General features: G+C 38.2%; 1 protein-coding gene across 1 annotated transcript in view; it reads right to left on the bottom strand.

The window, feature by feature from the left end:
• Positions 1–19,547, bottom strand: part of mpped1 (metallophosphoesterase domain containing 1) — a 23,234-nt gene extending 3,687 nt beyond the window's left edge. Inside the window, exons 1-4 of the mRNA XM_008315228.3 lie at positions 18,499–19,547; positions 13,262–13,509; positions 11,224–11,405; positions 6,827–7,052 (exon numbers count right to left, since the gene is read on the bottom strand). Coding sequence (XP_008313450.1) covers positions 6,827–7,052; positions 11,224–11,405; positions 13,262–13,437 — 584 coding nt within the window. The 5' untranslated portion in view covers positions 13,438–13,509; positions 18,499–19,547. The remainder of the gene's footprint in view (positions 1–6,826; positions 7,053–11,223; positions 11,406–13,261; positions 13,510–18,498) is intronic.
• Between the last annotated feature and the right edge of the window lie 3,397 nt (positions 19,548–22,944).

The raw sequence follows: 22,944 nt of genomic DNA, 5'->3' as shown, positions 1-22,944 counted from the left end.
TATATATACATATATATATATATATATATGTATATATATATAGGCCACAGTCTCATTTGACCAAAACCAAAGTAATAATAATATACAGTATTTCACCAGAACTAATCTATGTCAGTCAGCCCATGCCGTACTAGTCTGGCATACACCTAGAACATCTTTGAAAGAGACAGACGCATTTTTTTGGGGGGTGGCGCCTGCGCAAAGAGTTCGACAACAAGCAGTGTCTGTCTGCGATCTCACAGTAGGGAGGAAGCATGTGCGTCACTCACACTCCGCAAGCAAAGCCATCAGAAGACTCAGACTTATGTTCGTGAGCCATTATGAAGGACATAATTATTACAAAAGAATATGGTGCAACACATTTTTTTTCTACCCAAAATCCTGTATTATAAAAACATCCATGGTAGTGCAGTTACAAACTTGTTTCTATGATCTCCATTAAATTATATTAAAATCACATGACATCATATGTCATTTGTAGCCAACATATAAATATGCACATGTGAAGTTATTCTTTGTCCACGTTGGTATTTAAGAGAATTTCCTTCCTCTGGTAGAACATGACTTATTACCCAAAGGCAATCCTTTTTTTTTTCTTCTTCAAAAACCTTCAAAGGTTTTGACATAATTCAGAAGTCTCAATCTGCAAAATGACAGCATCATATAAAATGATGCACGTGCAGAATGATTGTCTCTCTCTCAGTTATATTCATTGTCGCGCTCCATCTGCCTCGGGTGCTGACTTGTCTGTTTGATCGAGATTCCAGGATGTTTTTTGTTTTGTTTTTTTATTTTGCATTCAGCAGTCACTGTTAATATGCATTCTTCCCAGAGACATGGGATGTCGGATAATTGCTGGATTAAATCATTATAAAACAGTTGCTTTTTATTGATCGACTCCAATAACAGAACAGTGGCGTGGGCAACCGGGGAAGAGGAACAACAAATCCTACAACTTAAGAACACAGAAAACCATAATACTTAGACCAATCTGCCTCCTCCAACTAACTCACTTACATAACCTGCATAAAATGAGCAAACATTTAACTCTATCTTTAGAGATGAATAGGCAGATATTAAGAAAAGCAAACACCCTAAGGGTCTGGATAATAGTAAATTTGACCTTTTCTGGTCGTATATTCATTTTTGTCAGCGTTCAGTTTCTGCAATAGGAATGGTGAGCACAATGTATTTTTAAATATGTTCAACAAAAATAAGCGTACCCTGTTTCACATCCCAGCTACCCCCACTGCACATTTCAGCAGGTTGACAGCTGTGACAAAACATGTTTTTCTCAGCCTACCGTCAATGCACAGGCTTCCTGTCCACTGAAGTACAGCAGCAATGCTGTGCAGTGATAGCTGCAATAACTCGCCGGAATACTCTCAATCGTGCTGCAAAAGTTTTTGAGGAAGAGTTGAGCGTTCTTTTTAATGGGATGTGTTTGAGTGAGGAGAGGGCTAAGAGCACTGCTCGGTGATACCCTGGTGCTGTACAACATGTGTGGATGTGCAACCTTGCGAGAAAGTCCGGGGTCTTTTTGTAGGTGTGATGTGCTGATGTCCATGTGAGATTTGATAAGTTCAGACGGTCTCACAGTGGTAAATATTGATTGGTGGTTGGGTTACGTATGATGGTTCAGGGAGGAGTTCAGGATGGCGCTTATGCAATGAGTCTTGGGTGGTTACTGGGCGTGATTGAAAAGTGTCAGGGACAGAGCCTTCATTGTGGCTGTAACAACACTCTGGAACTCCCACCCAATATCCTCATTGCTCCAACCCTGGACATCTTTGAATCATCCGTCAAATCCCACCTCTTTGCCTTAATCTGTCGTTCAACCTTTCCCTTGGTCTGTTTTGTGTTTCTTTTGTCTGTTAGTGTTTCCCTTCATCTGTTTCTTTCACCCCCAAAACTGTCACTCAGGCTCATGCAAAGCACCTTGATTGTTCTGGAAGGCACTATAGGTTTGTCCAAACACTTCGGAAAGCTGCATTTGGGCTTTCTGAGATAGAAAGATCTTTATTATTCTCTCGGGAGTTCCGTTCGGGAAATTAAGTAAGGAGTTGTCTATGAAGATTCTCAGTCATCCAGGTCATGGTCAAGGTTGGTCAAGAGGCGAAACGTCTTCTTGACGAAATTTCATGTCCAGTTGCCTAACAGAATTCTTCAACACTATGGACGAGTTGTTGCCCATCCAGGATTTTTTTTTCTGATTGTCTTCTAAATGGTGACTGTCTTTGCTGATGTGTCCAATAACAGAGGACATGTCTTGTCTGAAGACAAGTACTGGCCATTTCATTTAACAATCATAGTGAAGTAGGTCCACACCGTGCTCCCTTTCTTGTTGGGGCAAGGACATCGCCGTTCTACTTTCTCTATTCACATTAACACCTGAAATTGTCTTTGTACCAGTCGACTTGATCACGTGGAGTCACTGCTCTGAGCCGGTCAGTGGACATGAACGGATCAGTTTAATGTTACGTAACTGGGTGGTGTTGCAGCTAAAAAGCCTCTATGTAGTAAGTCACCCTAAAACAGTGCTTCTTAAAGTGTAGGGCTAATACACCAGTGTGGTAGTACCTAAGACCACTGCCATAAAAGAAAATAAACATTTGTGAATTACCTTGGAGAATAAAATGAGCAGTATTTCCTTTTTTTTTCTTATTGTAATTGTTCGTAGGTTTGTGGGTTATTAAGCAACCAGATTGCAGATTGCAACAAGGGGATAAAAGCTGTGGGCTGGTCCAGTGATTTTGGCACTAAAAGATTGATTTCTCCTCCCAGATAGCAGCGGGTGGAGCAGGTGACATGCTGAGTATTTTTCAGAAAATTAAAAACTGCAGGCAGTGAGACGTGTATGCGGCGTCATTCCTAAGAAAGGGTAGTTTCAATGATTTTTGCTGCTGATTTCTCTGAAGAGCCCATCGTTCAACGACTGTAACAAGAGCGATCGAGGGCAGAATCACGCACAAATTATATATCCAATAATTCCACCGCCCTCATAAACAATGAATTCAGTGTTTTTTAGATACACTGCAGGTACTTTAGGCACCGCAGCGTCATAACCTGAAAGTGATAATGTTTACATTTTAGAGCGTCAGCATTTTTCCATACATATCTGGGGAAAACACTCAGGACTAAGTTCACTGTGTTGTGGTACTGTTGAGTTTATCTTTTTCTATGTTCATCTTGATTTTGCTTTGTTATTTACTTCATATGTTAAAAAATGTTAAATTAATCCCTATTTTTTTTAGCTTTTAATGCATATGTTGTGCTGGTGTTTTTCCAGCTTCATGTCATTTCTCCACTTCCCATCACATGAATGTATTTCCATACTAAAAAGTTTTCCTTTTAATAAGAATTTGCTTCATGCATTGTAAATGTTCCATCACTGATATATGCACCTTAATCATTGCTTAATGTGTGCCGCCATGACAGCCACTCTGGTTTACTACTTAAGCTCCAGTTCACTTTGTGCAGATGTGGGTCATGCTAACAACTTGTACAAAGTACCATATTTTCTGGACTATAAGCCACTGCGGAGTATAAGTCGCACCAGCCAAAAAATACATCATGAAGAAGAAAAAAACATATATAAGTCGTTCCGGAGTATAAGTCCCACCAGCCAGCTAGAGTGCCCTCTAGTGACTGTCAGTGTGAAAATAACACAAATGTGAAATTATATATTTTAATATATAAATCGCACCAGAGTCACAAACCCAGCCAGAGGAAGTAAAAAAAAAAGCGACTTATAATCCGGGAAATATGGTAAATCATATAGCGCTTTTGCCTCTCTGTAACACCATTTGCTTTGCACTCCATACTAGTGGGTAGTTAATTAGATTGCTTAGTTGCCCTGAAAGTGAAAACTTCACCAAAGAAGATTTGTTTGTTCTTGCCATTTTGTCAGGAAGCCACATTTTGTGTGCAATTTGTTTTTTTTACTGAACTCGCAAGCTAATAGCGCAGAGTAGTCGTACATTTCTATTTTTCTATTTTCACACCTTTGGAGTTTGGCATGTATCCTCTCCCACTGAGTATGTTGAACAAGGCCAAGGTCCCTCCTGCCCCAACAACTCCTTCCACTGTACTCCTCTCTGCTGGTGAAGGTCTAACAAAAGCCTGTTTAACTTGCATTTCCAAGAGCGGTGAGGAGCCTGTTTGTCTCTTTCTGTTCTAAATGATGTCCAATTATCGGTGTGAGCGAGATGGGCTTCAAAAAGAAGGAGAAGATTTGGGACTACAGAGAACTGTCATGCATGGCTCTAATTGGAGGTAAGTTTCACATTGGTATTTCTGATGATACTGCACTTGCAGTAGATTGCATGTGGGTTGGAGGAAAAGAAGGGTAAAATATGGAGAAAAAATAAATTAACTGTGGGTAGAGTGTGAAAAAAAAGAAAATAAGATTTAAAAAAAGAAGAGGGAACTGGTCCAACTGCAGTCTGTCTTCACGAGGTCGACTACAGCTGTCTATTAAAAACTGTCGGCCTGGTTTTTGTGCCTTCCGCCCTACAGAAAAACCTCCACCCTTATCTTTCAGATAATAGTTGCTAAACTAGCATGATAAACCACTGCTTTTCTCAAAATGTCAAATTTAGTTTGACATTAGTACATTCAAAACCCACAAGACACCAATTATTTGAAACTTCTCAGTGAGAAAGAAAGGAAGGGATGAGACGAGGAGGTGCGGTCAAAAAACAAAACAAAAATATTGGCAAAGATAAAAGAGAGTCATCCGTTTGTTGATAAGTGATTTGCATTGAGTGACAGAAAAGGAGGTGAAAGACCCTGTTTTTCCTTCTTTAAATAAATGACAGAAATCCCTCTCCCCCGCATCACGTGGAACGGAAAAAAGACAAAGTTATAAAACCAATTAATTAGATGTTTTTAATTACTTGGAACTCTATTTGTTTGATAGTGGCTGAATTACGAAAGCTAATCAAAAACAAAAAAAAAAGAAAAAGAAAGAAAGTGTTTTCTCCCTCCTTATTGTTTTTGCCCCCCCTCTCGTCTTCCGCCTCCCTTTTTCCCATCTCCGCCTCTTCCTCATGCATTTTTATTTGACAGAAAATAGACTACTGCTTAGTAGCCTGTCTTGACTGAGGAAAATAAAGAATTTCATAAATCCTTACGGAGGCTCACATTTTTTAAGCCAAGACTTTCATATGTAAAATTATGTCTTTTAGGTGTTTTTTGTTTTTTTTGCTATATTTTACAAAATAACAAAAATTTCACAAGATCGGATTAGAAAAATTCCGTGATGTACTGAAAGGAGAACTGTGATATAGAGAGGGCAGTGTGTATATACTTTATATACTTTATATACTTTATATACTTTATATATATATTTAAAATCTCTCAAATCACCACTTTCGGTGTCGGTAGAGCTTGTGGTTAAACACATAATCCCACACACCCCTGGAGTCAGTGATTTTCTGGGCCTTCTTGTTTCAGTCTACATAAAATTAGCATGCAGTCCTCCGTGAGACTCCCATCTCCCTTCTGGGCCCTGTTCTTTTCTGTTTCCGTATCGACTCATCTCTTCCTTTTTTCCCCGCACATACTGCCTGCATTCCTATAGCACAGACATTCTCTAAGGAGCTGAATAAAGTAGCCAATGAACAGTGAGCATTAATAAAAGAAGAGTGTTGGAGGAAAGAAGTGGCCTACTTTTAACACTTGTCACTTACATACCCACCCCTCCTCTTTTCTTTCCTAATTATACTGCCTAACAATTTTATCTTTTTTCCCCTTTTGTATCAGGTCCTCCCAGTCTGACGCCCCCATAGCTGAATATACGTTCATGGAATAAGAGCAGACAGAAGGACATTTACTGTGTCAATTCCCTTAAGAGATTTCTCTTTAAATTACCTGTTAAATTGCTTTAAGGGGTAAGACTTTTGCACGGCCGTGTTTGCATGTACGTGTGTGTGTGTCAGTGTGTGTTTGTGCAGGCGGTGTTTAATGGAAGCTTACAGAGCATTTTTCTTTCTCGATTTCACACGTGCTTTACTATCATGAAGCTTGAGACGTAGCATTTTAAAAAATAAATTACAGTAATAAAGTAAAGAAAAATAACGCTGTTAATGACTGAGTTATGAATTAGGGGCAAATGTCCTTATTACACCTTAAGTACCATTATTTTTTAAAAACATATTTATTGTACATTATGACACACTCACAAATGGTGAACAACACAAAAGGGTAAGTTAAATATTTTTGTGTGTATATACTGTATATGTATATAGATACATTTATAAGTATATATATGTATATATACTGTAAATAACCGACTGCCGACTAAGGTGGCGGTTAGAGTCCCTGATTATTAAAATGGATTCAAAAAGCGACCTGCTATGCTGCCATCTAGTGACATTCACTTTCATATACAGCCGTTTTTCCCCCAAACTATTTTTAGGGCACACATCATTTGGTGAAACCCAGACATTGCGTTATCAGGTTTTCAATATCGGAGGAAAAACCGATAACGATTCTTACAGATATTACATAATTATGCTAATATCGGGCCGATAATATTGGTTGGCCGATATTATCGGACACCCCTAATTTTGAGTTATACCTTTGTACAATTTACTTGAAATGTTTTCATACTAAAACGTCAATCTTTTAGATCAATTAGAAAGTAAGTCTGGTGTGACACGTACGTCTATAACCTGCGGCTATTTTTCGTTCTTTACAGCAATTTACAGAAAAAATGAGTGATAAATCCACAGCTACATCTCTCAACATTGACAGCCCTTACACAGTAATACATACGGTGTAACGATTTTTCATGGTTCAACACTTTAAATCAGTTACTTACCAAGGGGAGCCATAAATCCTAAAGCCTCCTGCGTTGGCCTCTGAGTCCTGCAGGTAGATGCAGTTGGTGAGTAGCGCCTGCACGTTCTCAAAGTTCTCTGACTTCAGTTTGGATGCTGAGGGAAAGTAATAAAAGTCCTGCTTGATCAGGTCTGCCATGAACTCTTGGTCAAAGGTCAGTTCATGGTTTCCAGCAATTACTATCTTGATTTCATAGGGCAGGGTACCTAAAGAAAAGATGACAAAATGGAGCAAAAATAGGCAAAAAGGTAAAACGCAACAAGGTAAACAAATACCGACTGCACAACAATTACACAATGGCAAGTTACAAAGGAAATTGCCGGGAGAATGAGTGCTAACAATTAGGCAAGGATGAGGACAAAAATTATATACATTTGATGTACCGTATTTTCTGGACTATAAGTCGCACTTTGTTTCATCCTTTGGCTGGGTTTATGACTTAAACTCAGGTGAAACTTATATATTAAAATACGTATATTTACATGTTTGTTATTTTCACACTGACAGCCACTAGAGAGCACCCTAGGCTTGTGTACCAGTATCTGCTACACTAGAGGGCACTCTAGCTGGCTGGTGTGACACATATTGTTTTGTTTTTTTTCTTCATTGTGCATTTTTTGGCTTGTGCGACTTATACTCCAGAGCGACTTATAGTCCGAAAAATACGGTACTTCAAGGCATGACCCACAACTGCACAAATTGAACTGGATCTCATCTTTTTGCTGCCTTTTTCTCTTGAAAATTATTGTTTTATTATTAAACACTAAACGTTTGTGGTTTTGCAGTGGTTCATTTTACCACTGCAAAAACTGAAAACGTCACAATTGACTTATATGCGAGTTTTTGTATGTACAGTATATCTATGTATGTATATATAATAGCCACATATATATAAATGTATATGTGGCTGTATGCATATATGTATATATGTATATGTATAACTCTAAAACCCAGGGCACCAGGTGAGACTGATGGTGAGTGTGATCACAGGGAAGGGAGACTGACAGACCTCACAATTTATGTTCTGATAGAAATGTAGGCCATTTTGATGTACAAAATACAAACTGGAGAGGAATGCTGTTACCGACTGAGTTGGCAACGAGGAGTCAACATGTACTTTCATTTCTGCCAGTAGCACCTGGCACTCAGTATGTTGAAATGTATTAGCATGTGTGTTTGTGACATTCTAACCAGTGTGAGTTCGTAAGCATCTGCGCACAAGTGATATATGAATGAGTAATTAAAGCGGGATTTGAAGGAAGCTGAGAGGCTGGCAGTGGTGTTCTCACAACAACCAATCCCAGCCTAGTAAATAGAAAGACAAAAAGAAAGGACAAGTAAGCGAGATGACAGAAATCCAGTAATTTTGGGAGCAGACAAATAGTGGTGTGTGAAGGAGGAATAATGACAAGATGAAAGCAGCTGTCACAGAGTGACTGTCTTCCCAGTTTCTGCCTGAACTGTTCGGCAGATAAGCCTGTGTTTTGATGGCAGGCAGACACTTGCAAAGCCTCTTAAATGAAGGGCTGCACTAACACAAGAGCCCATGTTCACACCCACACCACAGCACAACAATGCATTTTTTAATTGCGTCTCATCAGACTTTGACATCTGAGACAGGTTTTGTCTCAGGTCTCTGTGGCCTGAGATAAACTATGGTGATTTTGTCACTTGAAAAAAAAAACCCTCCAAAATTTCATAATTTCCCACCACATTTACAGAAACGCAAATTCTGAAAAGCCATGGCATTAGAGCTAGGTCAATATCACGTTACTGTGGTAAGCATTTAAGTCAATGGCCAAACTGTTTGCCATTTTTTTGGACTATATTCATATGTTTCAAACTGTTTGCCATTTTTTTGGACTATGTTCATATGTTTCGGAGTGATGCACTGATCAATCAGTTTTTTAGCATTGTCAGCCCTGTTATTCATCATATGTATTTCTAGTTCGCAGCTAATCTTTTTTAAGCTTATGTTCTGCGTGGGAAAACGCGAGTGGAAGCTCATACTCAGATACTGAGGCTAACGTGTTGTTAGTTTGAATGTAATTTTAAATAAGCTCCAAGCTTACTATCTGCATTGAATTTGACAGTTAAGTTAACCGTGGGAGAAACGATGGGAAGTTGTTCTGAATGACAAACATAATCCGACACTTAAAACCTCAGCTGTTTTGATTCAGCGGACCGACCTTGCTTCAATGTGCATTCTGATACAATATACCGTATTTTCCTGACTATTAGTTGTATTCATCCTTTGGCTGGGTGTGTATACTAAGGTGCGACTTATTCAACATGTTTGTTATTTTCACACTGGTAGCCGCTAGAGGGCACTCTAGGCTTGTGTACCAGTATCTGCTGCTCCTGTAGCACTGAAAATGTCTTTTTTTCATCCTTTGGCTGATGCGACTTATACTCCAGAGCGACTTATAGTCTGGAAATACGATATATTTTATTTAAACATGGATGTGTGTGGATGGAATGTGTGCATCAGGATCAACTCCCAGGCGATCAAGGCCTAGCCCTGCCTATGCACTGACAGTACTGAGCCTGCAAATGGCATAGGTGTGCGCAATACCTCCCTCACTAAAAAGCAGTTTGCTCTAGAAAACAGTTGACAGTTGACAGCGTTCTGACCAGCTCCTTCACCACATGGTTTAGGCAAAATCCTTGTATTACTCCTCATTCACCACGAGAGGTCAGAGCAACCCCAGAGCCCTGTCTATTGATGAGCATATTGTCCATGACCTTGTTATCAAAGCTAGGCGTCATGGGTGTGGGTGTCATCAGTATAGCAATTTTCACTGCTATGCTGATGACACCCACATTTACATTCACACTAAACCCTCCTATCCTCTCCCTCCCTCCAATCTGGTCACCTGCCTTGAAGTTTCCCATTCCAGAGTTCAGAAAGAAACTCCTACAGTTGGGCAGTAAATATTTATTATATGGAAGTTAAAACAAGTTAGTAGCTGAGCGGGAGTGTGCGAGTGAGATTGAATGACTTAGTGACAATGCATATACTTTTCTGCTTTTTAGATGCTTCATCATTTCCTACTTCTGTTTCTTCTCACATTCGCATTTTTAGTTTTTATTCTTGACGCTACGAGCTAATCTCAAGACTGTCTGTTCCCTATCGGCGTATCCATGTTTTGTCCGACTCTCTACCTTTCTTCCTTTGTCTATCTTCCATCTGTTAGAGAGTTCCCATCTGTCTGTTTTATTGCCAAGTTTTTTAATTATCCCTCCTTCTAACTTGTGTCAACCTGTCCATCTGTCTTTCTGTGTAGAGCTGCACATCTGTCTGTGTTTGCTCTACCTTCTATTTAATTTCTCTACAACAATCATTCTTCCTGCCTTTTTGCGTATTCCTCTTCCTTCTGCTCTCTATCTGGTGTGTGCTGCTGGCTGTTTTGCCTATTTGTGGTTTTCTCGAGTTTTCCTTTATTTCATCCCTTATGTTTCTCTATGTCTCTTGCTAGCGATTGTTTTTATTTTTTTCTGATTATATTTCTTTCTTTTTGAATTTCCCTTGGTCTTCCTTTCATTTACATGTTTATATATGATATATGACGAATAGTGTATAATAGTGTACTTTAATAATAATATACCGTATTTTTCTGGACTATAAGTCGCACATTTTTTCATCCTTTAGCTGGGTTTGCGACTAATTTCATGTGACAGACGCTAGAGGGCACTCTAGGCTTGTGTACCAATATACTACTCCTGTATCACTAAAATGTAGATGTTCGCTAGAGATACAAACCAAGAAACAATACATATTTTTACTTTAAAATACTCTTTGTTATTTAAATTTAAGAGAGTTTCAATAATACATGAGCCGTTTTTATTAGTACTGCGATAACGTGAGATGAAGCCAAAAATACTACATAAACAAAACAGTGCTGTGTTTATCTGAACAAAATTAAAACCACCACGTTGTAGTATTTACTTCCAGTCAGTCACTTACAGACTGGTGGATGGTGGAAATCTATTTGAGAATTTGGTGCAGCCTCTCATAAGTCATGTCAGAGAAGAGTCAGTGTGAGGCTCTTGTCATGTTTACTACATAAACATGTCTATAATCTATTTCAAAGCGAAGAGTATTTGTGTAAACAAGACTTAAAATTTCACAAATATTCCCCTGGGTTGTTGCACCTTTCACCATCATTAGTCAACTTTTTATGTTTAATTTTATTTCCTGCAGATCGTCAAAATGACACGTTGAAGAAGAACTTCAAATTGGAGTTCCTCAGTAACAGTACTTTATTACAAATGTACTCTTTTTTTTATTGGTTAATCTCAACTTAGCTCAGCCTAGCAATAACTCCTGAAGTTTACCTTCCTCACTGATCTGGAGCAACATCAAAAGGTACTGACCTAGCCAGTCATTAAACTTCTTGACCTCAGAAGGTAGTCCCAGTTCTGTGAAGTCTCCGGCATGGATCAAAATGTCCCCATACGGCATCTGGATTGTGTCAGTGCGGGAGTGAGTGTCTGAGATACATACAAATCGGGTGTAGCCGGGGGGCTTGGGAGTGTCGTGGGACATCGGGTTCACCCTACGAAAAATCAAATAAAAGAAGATGGAAAGTTGAGAGTGAAAGTGCAAGACAGTTAAAAATGTCGCCGAGCTATTTGGTTGAACACCCAAAAATAAAAAAGTGTTGAAATGGTATACTTCTACAAAAATGAACCAAGACAGAGATAAATAATCAATAATGACGACAAATTTCATGACAGATAATAATTGAGAAACCACTGGTATAAACCAAAAAAACATCAAATATAAAACCTCAAGGTCCAAGAAGAGTCAAAAGAAGGGGGTGGCGTAGCGACTCAATGTGGTCATGTAATGCAACACTTTTATCCAAACAACAAATATACCTTTGGCAACTTGGCTCAGATTGGCTTGACTCGACACTGAAACCTGAAACCTTGCGGACCCAAGTCCGCTTCCTTAACCACCAAGCCACCACTTCCAAGCCACCACTTCCCCCTAGTAGATGTTGAGGCATCAAATACTGCAGACATTTCTGATGAGATGTGACTTTGGAGACAAACCTCTGGGAATAATAGCACATTGGAAACAGTGCGACCCACAGGAACTAATGTTACCTGTATAGCCTGAGCCAGGAAGGATGACTGGGTGATGAGGAGTGTTAATTAAATGAAGGATATCCCCCTCCCTCTAGGGACAGCTCCACTGGCTGGGACTGAAGTGTTAGGCATCTCTGACGATGTCCGTCTAGGGTCCTAACCTCCAAAGCTGAGGGTGAGTTCCCACTGTGGGTCACATTATGGGGTGAAGGTGACTGTGTGGAGAAGAGGCACAGGTAAGGAGCCGATTACGAGTTCCTTCAGTTTTGCCTCAAAGTCAGTCATGGCCAGTACTGTAGGATATATTCACTGGAGGCACTGCAGGACGCTAGGTGAGGTTCAAATGTAAGTGTTTTTATGAACAAAACCCAATCAGAAGCAGTTGTACAAAAATGGGTGCGGATGGAATGAATGAATGAAACGTAATGCAACAAATTGTCCAATGTGTAAAATGAATATCTGATCCGTTATTTTCAATTCTAGCTCTCGTTTTTACTGTCACCCGTTCGATCCCGGCGACGTACGCACCTCGCTCCTCCCCACACACAAAATCTCACTCCTGCCAGACTGACCAAACTGGCTATGCTAGCATAAAATGGACACGTTTGAGGTGCTTCGAAAGTTATAAAAATGTTTCTAATGAACCAAAGTAAGGGCCCAGCAGAGAAAGTTTGAGAACCACTGACCTAATCAATGTTGGGACTCTACCCTTGCCTTGCCTTACCCTCTAAACCTGCCACAGCTTTATCTGGGAAATAACGACCATCTTTCCAAATACCAACTTTTCAAAAAATCAGAAAGCATTTGACTTTGATTGACATCTATTCAAATATTAGTATAAACAAGTAACTAAAGGGTGTCCTTGTCACCATCTTGAAGTACACAATTATTATTTTATCTCAAGTGTTTACACATTCAAATGAAAATCAACACATTAGACTCTAATTGGTAAATAACAACACCTATCTTTCAGGCAGGTTTGGGTAAGAAAGGATTAAGCTCAGGTGCCAGGGAGAGGACGGGGCGTGAGGGGCGTCCAATGAAATATGGCATGCTGGACATAGGTGAATCACTGCTGTAATGCTTGAATAATAAACAAGCCTCCAGTCACTAGGTGGCAGCAACTCATACAATGGATTGTACAGGTAAAAATATACATGTTATCAAGTTCTCAATAGTATTTCAATTCAAGAGGGTGTTGTTGGGGTTGGAGGTGTTGGCGTGAAACACTTCTGTCCCCAAGAGACAGATAATAATTGAGAACCACTGGGTTGAACCATTTTCCACCACTACTCAAAAAAGGTTTTAATTTACTCACATGTGAACATGTGGTGGTTGAAATCGTCCCTGGTTGATGTTGTAGAAAGTGAAGGCCTGAGTTGGGTTGGTGCTATATTCATCCACCTCTACCGTCTTGTTGCCTCGGTGCACTCGTGACTGACTCTGTGGCTGCTGTCGCCTTATGGCCATAATCTCTGACAAGGTGAATGCCATAACGAAAAAAGGAATTGGATGCAAATATTGTTCTGCTGCTCCTCCCTAATGGTATCCTTTTCTTCTCTGCACCTAAGACAAAAGAGACGAGGCAGAAGTTAGCATACAGCATGTACAGGGCTAGTCAAAAACTGCTAAAATAATTCAAAAAGTTTAAAAAGCAACATTATTTTAAGCATAATTAAAGTTTTAGGGATGCACCAAATATTCAGTCCAAAAGTCCACTTTCGAGTTTTAGCCCGAAAGACTTATCATCGAAACAAGATATCTATTTGAATCCCCGGCACTTCATCATGGCTGTACTCGATCCGTGTAGTAAAGGGGGCAGAGGGACGTGACGCCCTCAGATCTGTAGTGACCCCGGTCCTCCCAGACGCCCAACTGTTCATACATAAGGCTACAAAAATCGCCGGTAAAACAGAGGACTAATGTCCCGTTAGTGCACTGTAACTAATGTTGCGGTAAAACAGAGGACTAATGTCCCGTTTGTGCACTATATATAATGGTACGTTGAAGTTGTACACAAATGTCAGAAGTTCCACTGTTAAACTTATGCAAGAACATACAGTATACTGGAAACAGTCGACCGGTAGAAGCCGTAACACGGCGCCATTGTTGAACGATCATTAGGCTTTCAAAATAAAACATCTTTAAGACTTCATTTTGTTAGTGTCTGAGACTTATTTTGAAACATTGTCAGATTATCTTTGAATTAAAGATAGTAAAGGGATATGACTGGATTATTTTTTAATTAAGAGAATTAGTAAAACTGAAGTATTGTACATTTTTTCACTGTGTCCTACTGCGGCCCGGTACCAAATGGCCCATGGACCAATACTGGTCCTCCGACCAGGGGTTGGGAACCCCTGATTTATTGACACATAAGTGGGATCAAGTTAAACATTTGATTTTATATTGTGCATTGTTAGAATGTGCTAAATACATATTTTCAAATTTTTAAATTTTGATTCCAACTGAGTACATTTTTACATTCAAAATGTGTTATAGTAGTTACACTGGTGCTGTATTCACACTTGATGTGGGTTTTTAGGGACACTTTAAAAGTGTTGAAATTAACGATAATGGTGTCAATACGAGGAATTTGCCTTCCTCGTTTTTTCTTGTCACCCACTGGAATTACTGGAAAAAACATTACTGTATAAAGAAAATACAGGCTTTTTTTTTCTTCTTTTTTTACCTCCTTCAAATATGTATGAATTAGACAGGAATTATAAAGAAAGAGATCTGTCACAGCCAAGTTGGTTTGATTTACTGCCTGTAGGGGTAGCTAATTTTTTTTCTCAGTAACACAGGAGATAAATGTCATTCATGGTCACATTCCACTTTCTCATTTACTGCTTCATTCTATTACTGGTCATAAGCAGCTAACTGGGAAGTGTCAGTGTTTAAGAAATACAGCATTTATATAATTACTGATTCACAGTGAATATTAATGGGGAGAAAATGGGATCATAAATGATGGCACCAGCCCAGATATGCTGTCTCTTGAATTCTATACATTATTTCTCTTACCTGTCAAATACTGGCAAGTAATACCTATCATGCCATCCCACTCCTGACAGCTGGTCAGAGTGTCAGGTGTGTTCTGCTTATTAGAGTCAGTAGAAATAGTGAGGAACGGGGGCCACATGCATTCAGTTACTTTAAAAAGGAAAAAATTCACACCCACAGCCCAAAAACATACTGTTGAATAAGTACCATATAATATATGTATAATATTATATAATATATAATAATGTGTATATGTAATATATATTATAGAAAACTGTATTACCAAAACACACTTACTTGCAATTGTATGTATTTTTATTTTTACAATGTTAAATTGTAAGTGTAATTATAATTATTCTTTGTCATCTATTTAAATGTAATTTCATTGATGTGAGTTTGATTATAAAGTGATTAATAAAATAAAACTGAAACAGATGTAATCTAATCTGATCCAGTGCAGTAAATAAAAATCTATTCTTATCAAATCTAATCCAATGGGATTTAATCTGCAACAGCACCTTAATGTATGCCTGTTTAAATATCCATAATGTCTGTGTCTGCAACATTCTTAGAATTGGAAAAACAATGTTGACAAGGTTAGTTAAAAAAAAAATATTTGGGATTATTTTCAGTTGAATCAGGTTTTCTGTCATAGGTCAGCCCTTCATGTTATCTCTTCATTGTTAAACAATAGCACCAGCTTTACAAAGTAATACTGCGTTACTAAAATATAATAATGAAAAATAAGATTACACACATTTTTCACTATGGCAAATCAGGCCTTGTTATTTTGGCACACCGTGCACTCCGGAAACCCATCCACTGAGCATGCTGGGATATGCCTATGACGAAAATCTTTTGGTGTGAAGTGAGTGTCGGACTCATTGTGCTGTCAGTGAGTGTGAAGCTGCAGTAATTTAGAAACTGAGATGGCACAGTGATATTTCTCAGCAGTCCAGGCAGACTTTGTCAAACACTCCCTGAATTATCACCTCCCTCTCCTCTAGCATCGCTGTGATTGCAGCTCAGCTCTGTCCAAGCCGCCAGAGCTTTCAAAAAATGAGCTGCAGATGGATGACGCACACACACACACACACACACACACACATTTTGAAAGAAACATGCAGCACAGATGGCAATTATAGGACTCTACTGTTTATTTGATGGTGAAACGCTGCTGATTACCATATTTCTTAGTAATACTGCCACACTGTGTTTAAGACACAGCCTAAAATCCGTTTCATCACATCGTTGTTGAGATTTTAGCTTTGTTGGGTTTTGTTACATTACGTTGTTATTTCAACTCACGACAACAATTTAGAAATCAAGCGTCACATTTAAACCAAATTCATTATTAATTATATATACGGTATATGTGTATATATGTATATATATATATATGCAATATATGCGTTATGTATATGTATATGTACTGTATATATATATATATACATACATACATACATACATACACTCATATATGTATATACACACACATAAATATATATATACAGTACATATACATATACATAACGCATATATTGCATATATATATACATATATGAATATGTGTATATGTATATATGTTTTTATATGTGTGTATATATATGTATATATGTATATACACACACATAAATATATAAATATATATATACAGTACATATACATATACATAACGCATATATTGCATATATATATACATATATATACACACATATAAAAACATATATACATATACACATATTCATATATGTATATACACACACATAAATATATAAATATATATATACAGTACATATACATATACATAACGCATATATTGCATATATATATACATACACGTATACACACACACATATATATGACTATACTTAAAGAAAGAATACATAAAGAACTTGATACTATTAAACCCAATGGAGTCCGACCTATTCCATCACTCTGAAGTTTTCTGAGTTGGAGTCCGACCTATTCCATCACTCTGAGATTTTCTGAGTGTGAGTCGTGCCTTCCATGGAGGGCACCAGAGCACTTTGGGGGGAATTGGTGAAAAAGGATTATTAATCGTCAGAAAAAACGTTCCCAGGGAATATTTGCCACTTTGCGATTACAGTGGACCCTCGAGAATCGAGCTTCCCAAAATACGAGTATTCCATGTTAGGAGTCTGCAAATATTGCAAGATTTTGCTCCTGATACGAGGAGAGTGAACCCTTTGTAATAATTTCTGTTCAACATAAACATGCAGCTCATATACAAAAATTAAGTATGCCGTCCACAACAGTTATATTTCATATATTACTGCTTCTCTGTAAAAACTCTGTGAAAACTGCTAAATAATGTAAAGTTGGTGACTCGAGAGAGTAGCAACTCGCTAATGTGGCCTGGCAGAAGTTGTTCCGCTCTGAGGTTCAAATTGACACGCTTGTTACACAGGTGTGTCGTTAGCAGCTAGGGTTTGCAAACAATCATTTTGCGCATGTCGGAGAACAGGAACGGAAGCTCACACTCACAGGCTGAATCTTTAATGTTGTTAGCTATGTGCTATATGTAGCAGTAAGGCTAACTGTTGTTAAGAACAACAAACAATCATTGAGCCAAATATGTCCAGCCAAATTGACATATTTATGTATTTATTTTTTTCAAATGAAGTGTTATCAGGCGTGTGGTACAGAGGAAGATTCATATTCTGCCAGGTCATTGTTTCTGAAAAGTCCCTACAAAAACAGATCTTTTTTATGCACATATTTGTTCAGAAAGTTGGATACACAGAAACCCATTTTTTATTTAGTACCTCATTCAAGTCACCCCAGAGAGGCGTTTCATAATAAAACTTTGGCTGAAAATGACTTTACTTTTTTTTATTGTTATATAAAGTTCTCGGCAAAAATCAATATTGACAAGTTGCGTTGCAATCAGAGTTTCTCTAAATTAAAACAATTTTTCTAAAAAAATCAAAAAATCAAATGTAATTAATTTTTTTTAATTGAATTAAATATTGAATATATTTCCTTCACTTTGCTTCAACTAATTTAAATGTATAACGTTCCTCCAAGCCTAGCCAAGGCTGGTGGAGCAACACACGGCTTAATGCCCATAACGGTCCATGTTTGGTTACAGTCCTCCATTTTGCAATGTATTACTATTGATTTCCATTTTACTCGTTTCACTGAAGTAACTTTCACATATAAATACTACACACTAAAGTACCCCAAGCTGTTTTTCTTCACCTAATATTCTCTCATACTCAGCGTGCTGTTGATTAAAACCTGATCTTTTAATGATGCGTACCGGATATATTCATTAGATTCGCTAGATTCGTTAGTTAGATCTGAAGGCGTCGATGCATGCGTACATTTGTAAAAAAAAAAAAAAAAAAAAAAGGCCTGATAGTTTCGAGCAACTCCAAGGGCACAAAACGCACAGAAACAGATGTATGACAATATATAATCCATCTGAGAAAAACCATCTTGTATTTTTTTTTCTACTACGTGCTGGTCAGTGATAAGACTTCAGGTCGGTGCTTGGAGCTGAGGATGCAGAGTTCCACCTACCTGTTTCGCGTGTAGAGCTCCAGCGGAGGACCAGCGGTGAGCGATACAAAAACGCGCTGGTCAGTTTGAATGCAGACCCCGTGGTGCACCAGCGCGTAAAAGGTTGTGTGTGTGTGTGTGTGTGTCTCTCTCTCCCTCGCTCCCTCTCTCTCAGTGAGGATGCAGCGGGGAGGAGCTGAGAAATAGGATGACTGAGGAGCGGAACAAGAAGAGGAGAAGAAGAGAAGCCTGCGCTGCCATTAAAACTCCTCCTTTCAGACCGTGATTAGCCCACTAGCTCTGAGGGCAATAACCAGCCATGATACCCCACGTTCTCATGGCTGATTTCCAGACTGGAGCCTGAAGTACACGCGGGATTTTTTCTCTCCTCAAGTTGTGAACACATGGTGCCGTACGTATGTGATTTGCTTTATTTAGACATATTTTTTAAAAAAAGAGGAGGAAAAAGATAGAAATCATAACATTTTTCACGTGATTCAAGAAATGCGATAACACTGATTTTCTTTTAATTTAAACTCACAAATCTTTTAGCTACTATTCCTATTACGACTTTCAGCTACTGTTACCTCTGAAGATGGCGCTCTTGAACACTTTAGATGAACTTTATCATCATTTATGCCAGTGGTTCTCAATTATTTTCTGTCAAGTCCACCAGGGGGCAGGCATTGTGTCACGGCCACGCGAATTGGAATGCTATTGATAATATGTATTTTGTGATCATGTGTATTTTCTTATCTGTACAAACAACGGTGTGAGTTGCTGCCACCTAGTGACTGGAGGCACACTTCTGTCCATCGTGTCATATTCCATTCCGTTTCGGAAGTCATGCGCCCCCACGTGGGCGTGCCCCACTATTTGAGAAGTACGGATTCATGCAAAATTGTATTAAAAATGTACCAATTCAATAACTAAAATTGCTAATTTTTTATGTAAAAAAAGCAACTCTTTACTAACTAATTATGAAATGCTTTTCCCTAATTCCTCCGACTGAGCCTCGTTATGTGTTTGTTATTCCTACAACTCTTTCTCAGAATTGTATTTACTGTACCACAATGCGCTCACTGTGTTTTTTCTACGTTTCTTGCTTCATTGATCTGTTATAACAATGTACAACTTGATTGTTTTGTAAATCTGCTTAATAAAATTTTGAAGAAAAAAAAATCTTTCAGCTGCATTTTGATTGGTCTGACAGGCTGAGCAACATCAGTCAACCATTCCAAATAAATATATTGTTAATTTGTATACATTTGTAGTTTTGTATAAGAAAAAACAATACATTTTGATTTCTCACAATCAAAGTATTGTATAGATTAAAATGTGATTTCTCACAATCAAAGTACCGTATTTTCCAGACTATTTTCCTGAAGTGCTCCGGAATATAAACCGCACACATATATAAGTACAACAATACAAATATGTGTATATATATACTGTACATATGTTATATATGTGTACGTACTATGCATAATTTTACCTCCAATTTTCTGAAGCCCTTAGCGCCCCCTGGCAGCACCCACTTTAAAAGCAATGAACAGTATACTATGTGGGAAGCAGTGAGGTTTTCCCTACTGGAAATCGCCACAACAACACCATTTACTTGCTATCCATTCATCACATTCATGACTGACACCAAGTTGTCTTTGTCATCCCAAAGTTTCTCAAAGATTTTCAAACCATCTGTAACCTAACCTGGCTGACTTGATCTATTACTGGGATACACAACTCTGACCAAGACTGAAACGCTGGCTCACAACACACACACACACACACACACACACATAAACGCAGGCTTTCAACAACCACATCCTGCAGAAAGACACAACCCTGTCTGCCACACAAATATTTACACACAAATGACTGAGACTGAGAGCAACACATACAAAGGTAATCACATGCACACAAAAACCACAACTCTGATGTTCAGATGAAAGGATCGGGGAACGAAGACACACGTGCCGCCGTGCTGTGTACAGTGAATTTGCATCCTCAAATCCTTTCTTTTAAGATAATTAGCATGGTGACTCTGGTTGGAGTGCAGTTCCTTTGAAGAGGGCACATAAGACTGAATGATCAACATCACTTTGGGTTGAAACTGTACAAAAAAGAAGAAGAAGAAGAAGCCAAATAAATGCCAGATTCTTCATCATGAAGACAAGCAGACATGTTTACTGGAAGTCAATTATGTACACACAACACAAGTTAACGGATCTCCAACGAGAGCTATCCCCAAATTGGCCCCTTCAGATGAGCAATAATTATATCAATCTGTTACACGTAGTACTTTTTCGTCTTTTTCTACAAGAAATACATTCAAATAACGGGAGTCCTTATGAGCTATTAACCTAACGTTTTATATAAGATGGAAAAATTAAAGGTAATTATTGTTTGGGTTGTCAAACGTTTACAGTTTCTATTCATATTAATGACAAGGTAATTGTGGGTAAATCATCCTGAACCATAGTCGTACTTAATTATGATTAATCATGATTAAAACAGGAAAAATAAAAATCTAGCGGTTTCCTTAGTGTAGCGGTTAGGATGCCTGCGCTGCAAGCTAAGAGCAGAGAGTCCTGGGTTTGATTCCCAGAAGGACTTCCTATTGACTCCTCACCCACATGTAAGTCTTTGGATAAATGTATTATTAAATATGTTGAGTGTTGTTTTTTCAGTCTTCAGTGCCCTCGTCTTCAACAATATCAATCAGTCTACAGACCCTCACAATCAATTTGACAGTTGTCAGTCACCCTGTCAGTCGCTTGGTATTTATAGCTTCATGAAGCAAAAACCTCTTCCCCACAGTGTGTTCAAATAACAAATGTGTCTATTAGAGCAACAATTGGATATACAACAGTAAAATATAAGAATAATTCTATGTTATTTTTTTTTTCAATTCACTGACAGGCAGCACAGCTGAAGGAATTCTCCTTAGTTGCATAGAATTTCAAAATTGAAATTTGCTGAAAGTGATTCAGAAGTATAAAGTATTTTATTGTATTATTAATCTATTCATTTGATTGTTAAACAGCAGGGAAACTAATGATATGTACAAAGTGTGCAGTACTGTAACGTGACAAAAGATAAGAGGGCATTTCTACAAAGTGCAGAAACAGTAGAGCACAGACTATATATAATAACAAGATCAGCATCTGTATGATTAGCAAAAGAAATTATATTTTTTCAGCTATTTTATAGGAAATTTGCCAAGAATTTGTGAAGGAAAATGTCACGCTGTGAAATAAATGTGCAATATATACAAAGCCTTGATTGATTTTGATTTCAGTACTGACCAAAATAATCATGACTAGGGATTAGGTATGTCCGATATTAACTTTTTGCCGATATCCAAACACTTAATTTCCGATTCCGATATCAACTGATACCGATATATGCAGCCATTTGGGTTAAAGGGAGAGGACAAATTTCATTGTGTGCAGTGGTGATTCACATTTTAAAAAATATATTTTGTGGTGTTTTTTTACCTCCCCAAAACCTTAATGACATTTCCCGTAATCCATGACTTGATTTAGCAATCTGTTGGTCGACTGTTGGCTAGAGTGTTGCCGATGACAGATGAGCCGAGATCAACAGCCAGCTGAAGAAATCGAGTGTTTCCTGATGCTTCCAGGAATATTACACTAGCTAATGGCACAGGCCATCAATGTTAGCCATAATGTCTGCTGACGGAAAACACAGCTGGCCAAACACGCAGCCATATCTAATCAACAAGGTCAGAGGTCATGATGAGGCGCTATCAGTCTTCATTTTGCCTTCCTGTCAGAAGCTGTTGCCATCAGTGCAAATAGAATAAAACATCATAGTGGACAGTCACTCGTTCTCTCTCTCTCTCTCTCTCTCTCTCTCTCTCCTGCACTGCTTTGCCAACCCTTTCCTTCAAGTATCTTTAAACTTATCATCACCAACGTCTAACCTAAAAGGGGTCAATTGAGGAATTAGTATAGTGCTATTAAAAGGTATTTCCAGGATTGTTTTTTTTTCAGCGACATTTTGAAAAATTATTTAATAATTAAACTATTTTTAAGCAAAGAGGAAGGGTGACTGGTAATTTTAATTGCTAAAATTTGCCTTTTGTAGACATATAGAGTGCGTACTATACTGGTACTTTTAAAATTCTGACATTTGACTATTGAAGTCTATTGAAGAACTATGAATAATGCAGTGCATAATGTAAGATATTAGTGATAAAAATCTATTTATCCAACCTGGACTTGCATACAACTGGTCTATTATAGCACGGACCAAAGAATGAACAGTAGGGGTTAAAAGAAACACTTTATTATCATTACTGTTGTTGTTCATTAATAGTTTTGTTGATGGTCATGATGTAGATGACTGCTACTCCTCTCTATCCACTACGTCCCCCCGCTACCCTCCTGTGTCTGCTATCGATGTCTTCTTGCTGATCCTCCCTGTCTATTTGCTCTGCTG

The sequence above is a fragment of the Cynoglossus semilaevis genome, chromosome 8, assembly GCF_000523025.1.
Source record: "Cynoglossus semilaevis isolate Cse_v1.0 chromosome 8, Cse_v1.0, whole genome shotgun sequence".
In the NCBI taxonomy this organism is placed as follows: Eukaryota; Metazoa; Chordata; class Actinopteri; order Pleuronectiformes; family Cynoglossidae; genus Cynoglossus; species Cynoglossus semilaevis.
Note: the sequence above shows the minus strand (reverse complement) of the source record. Positions and strands in the feature narration are given on the sequence as shown.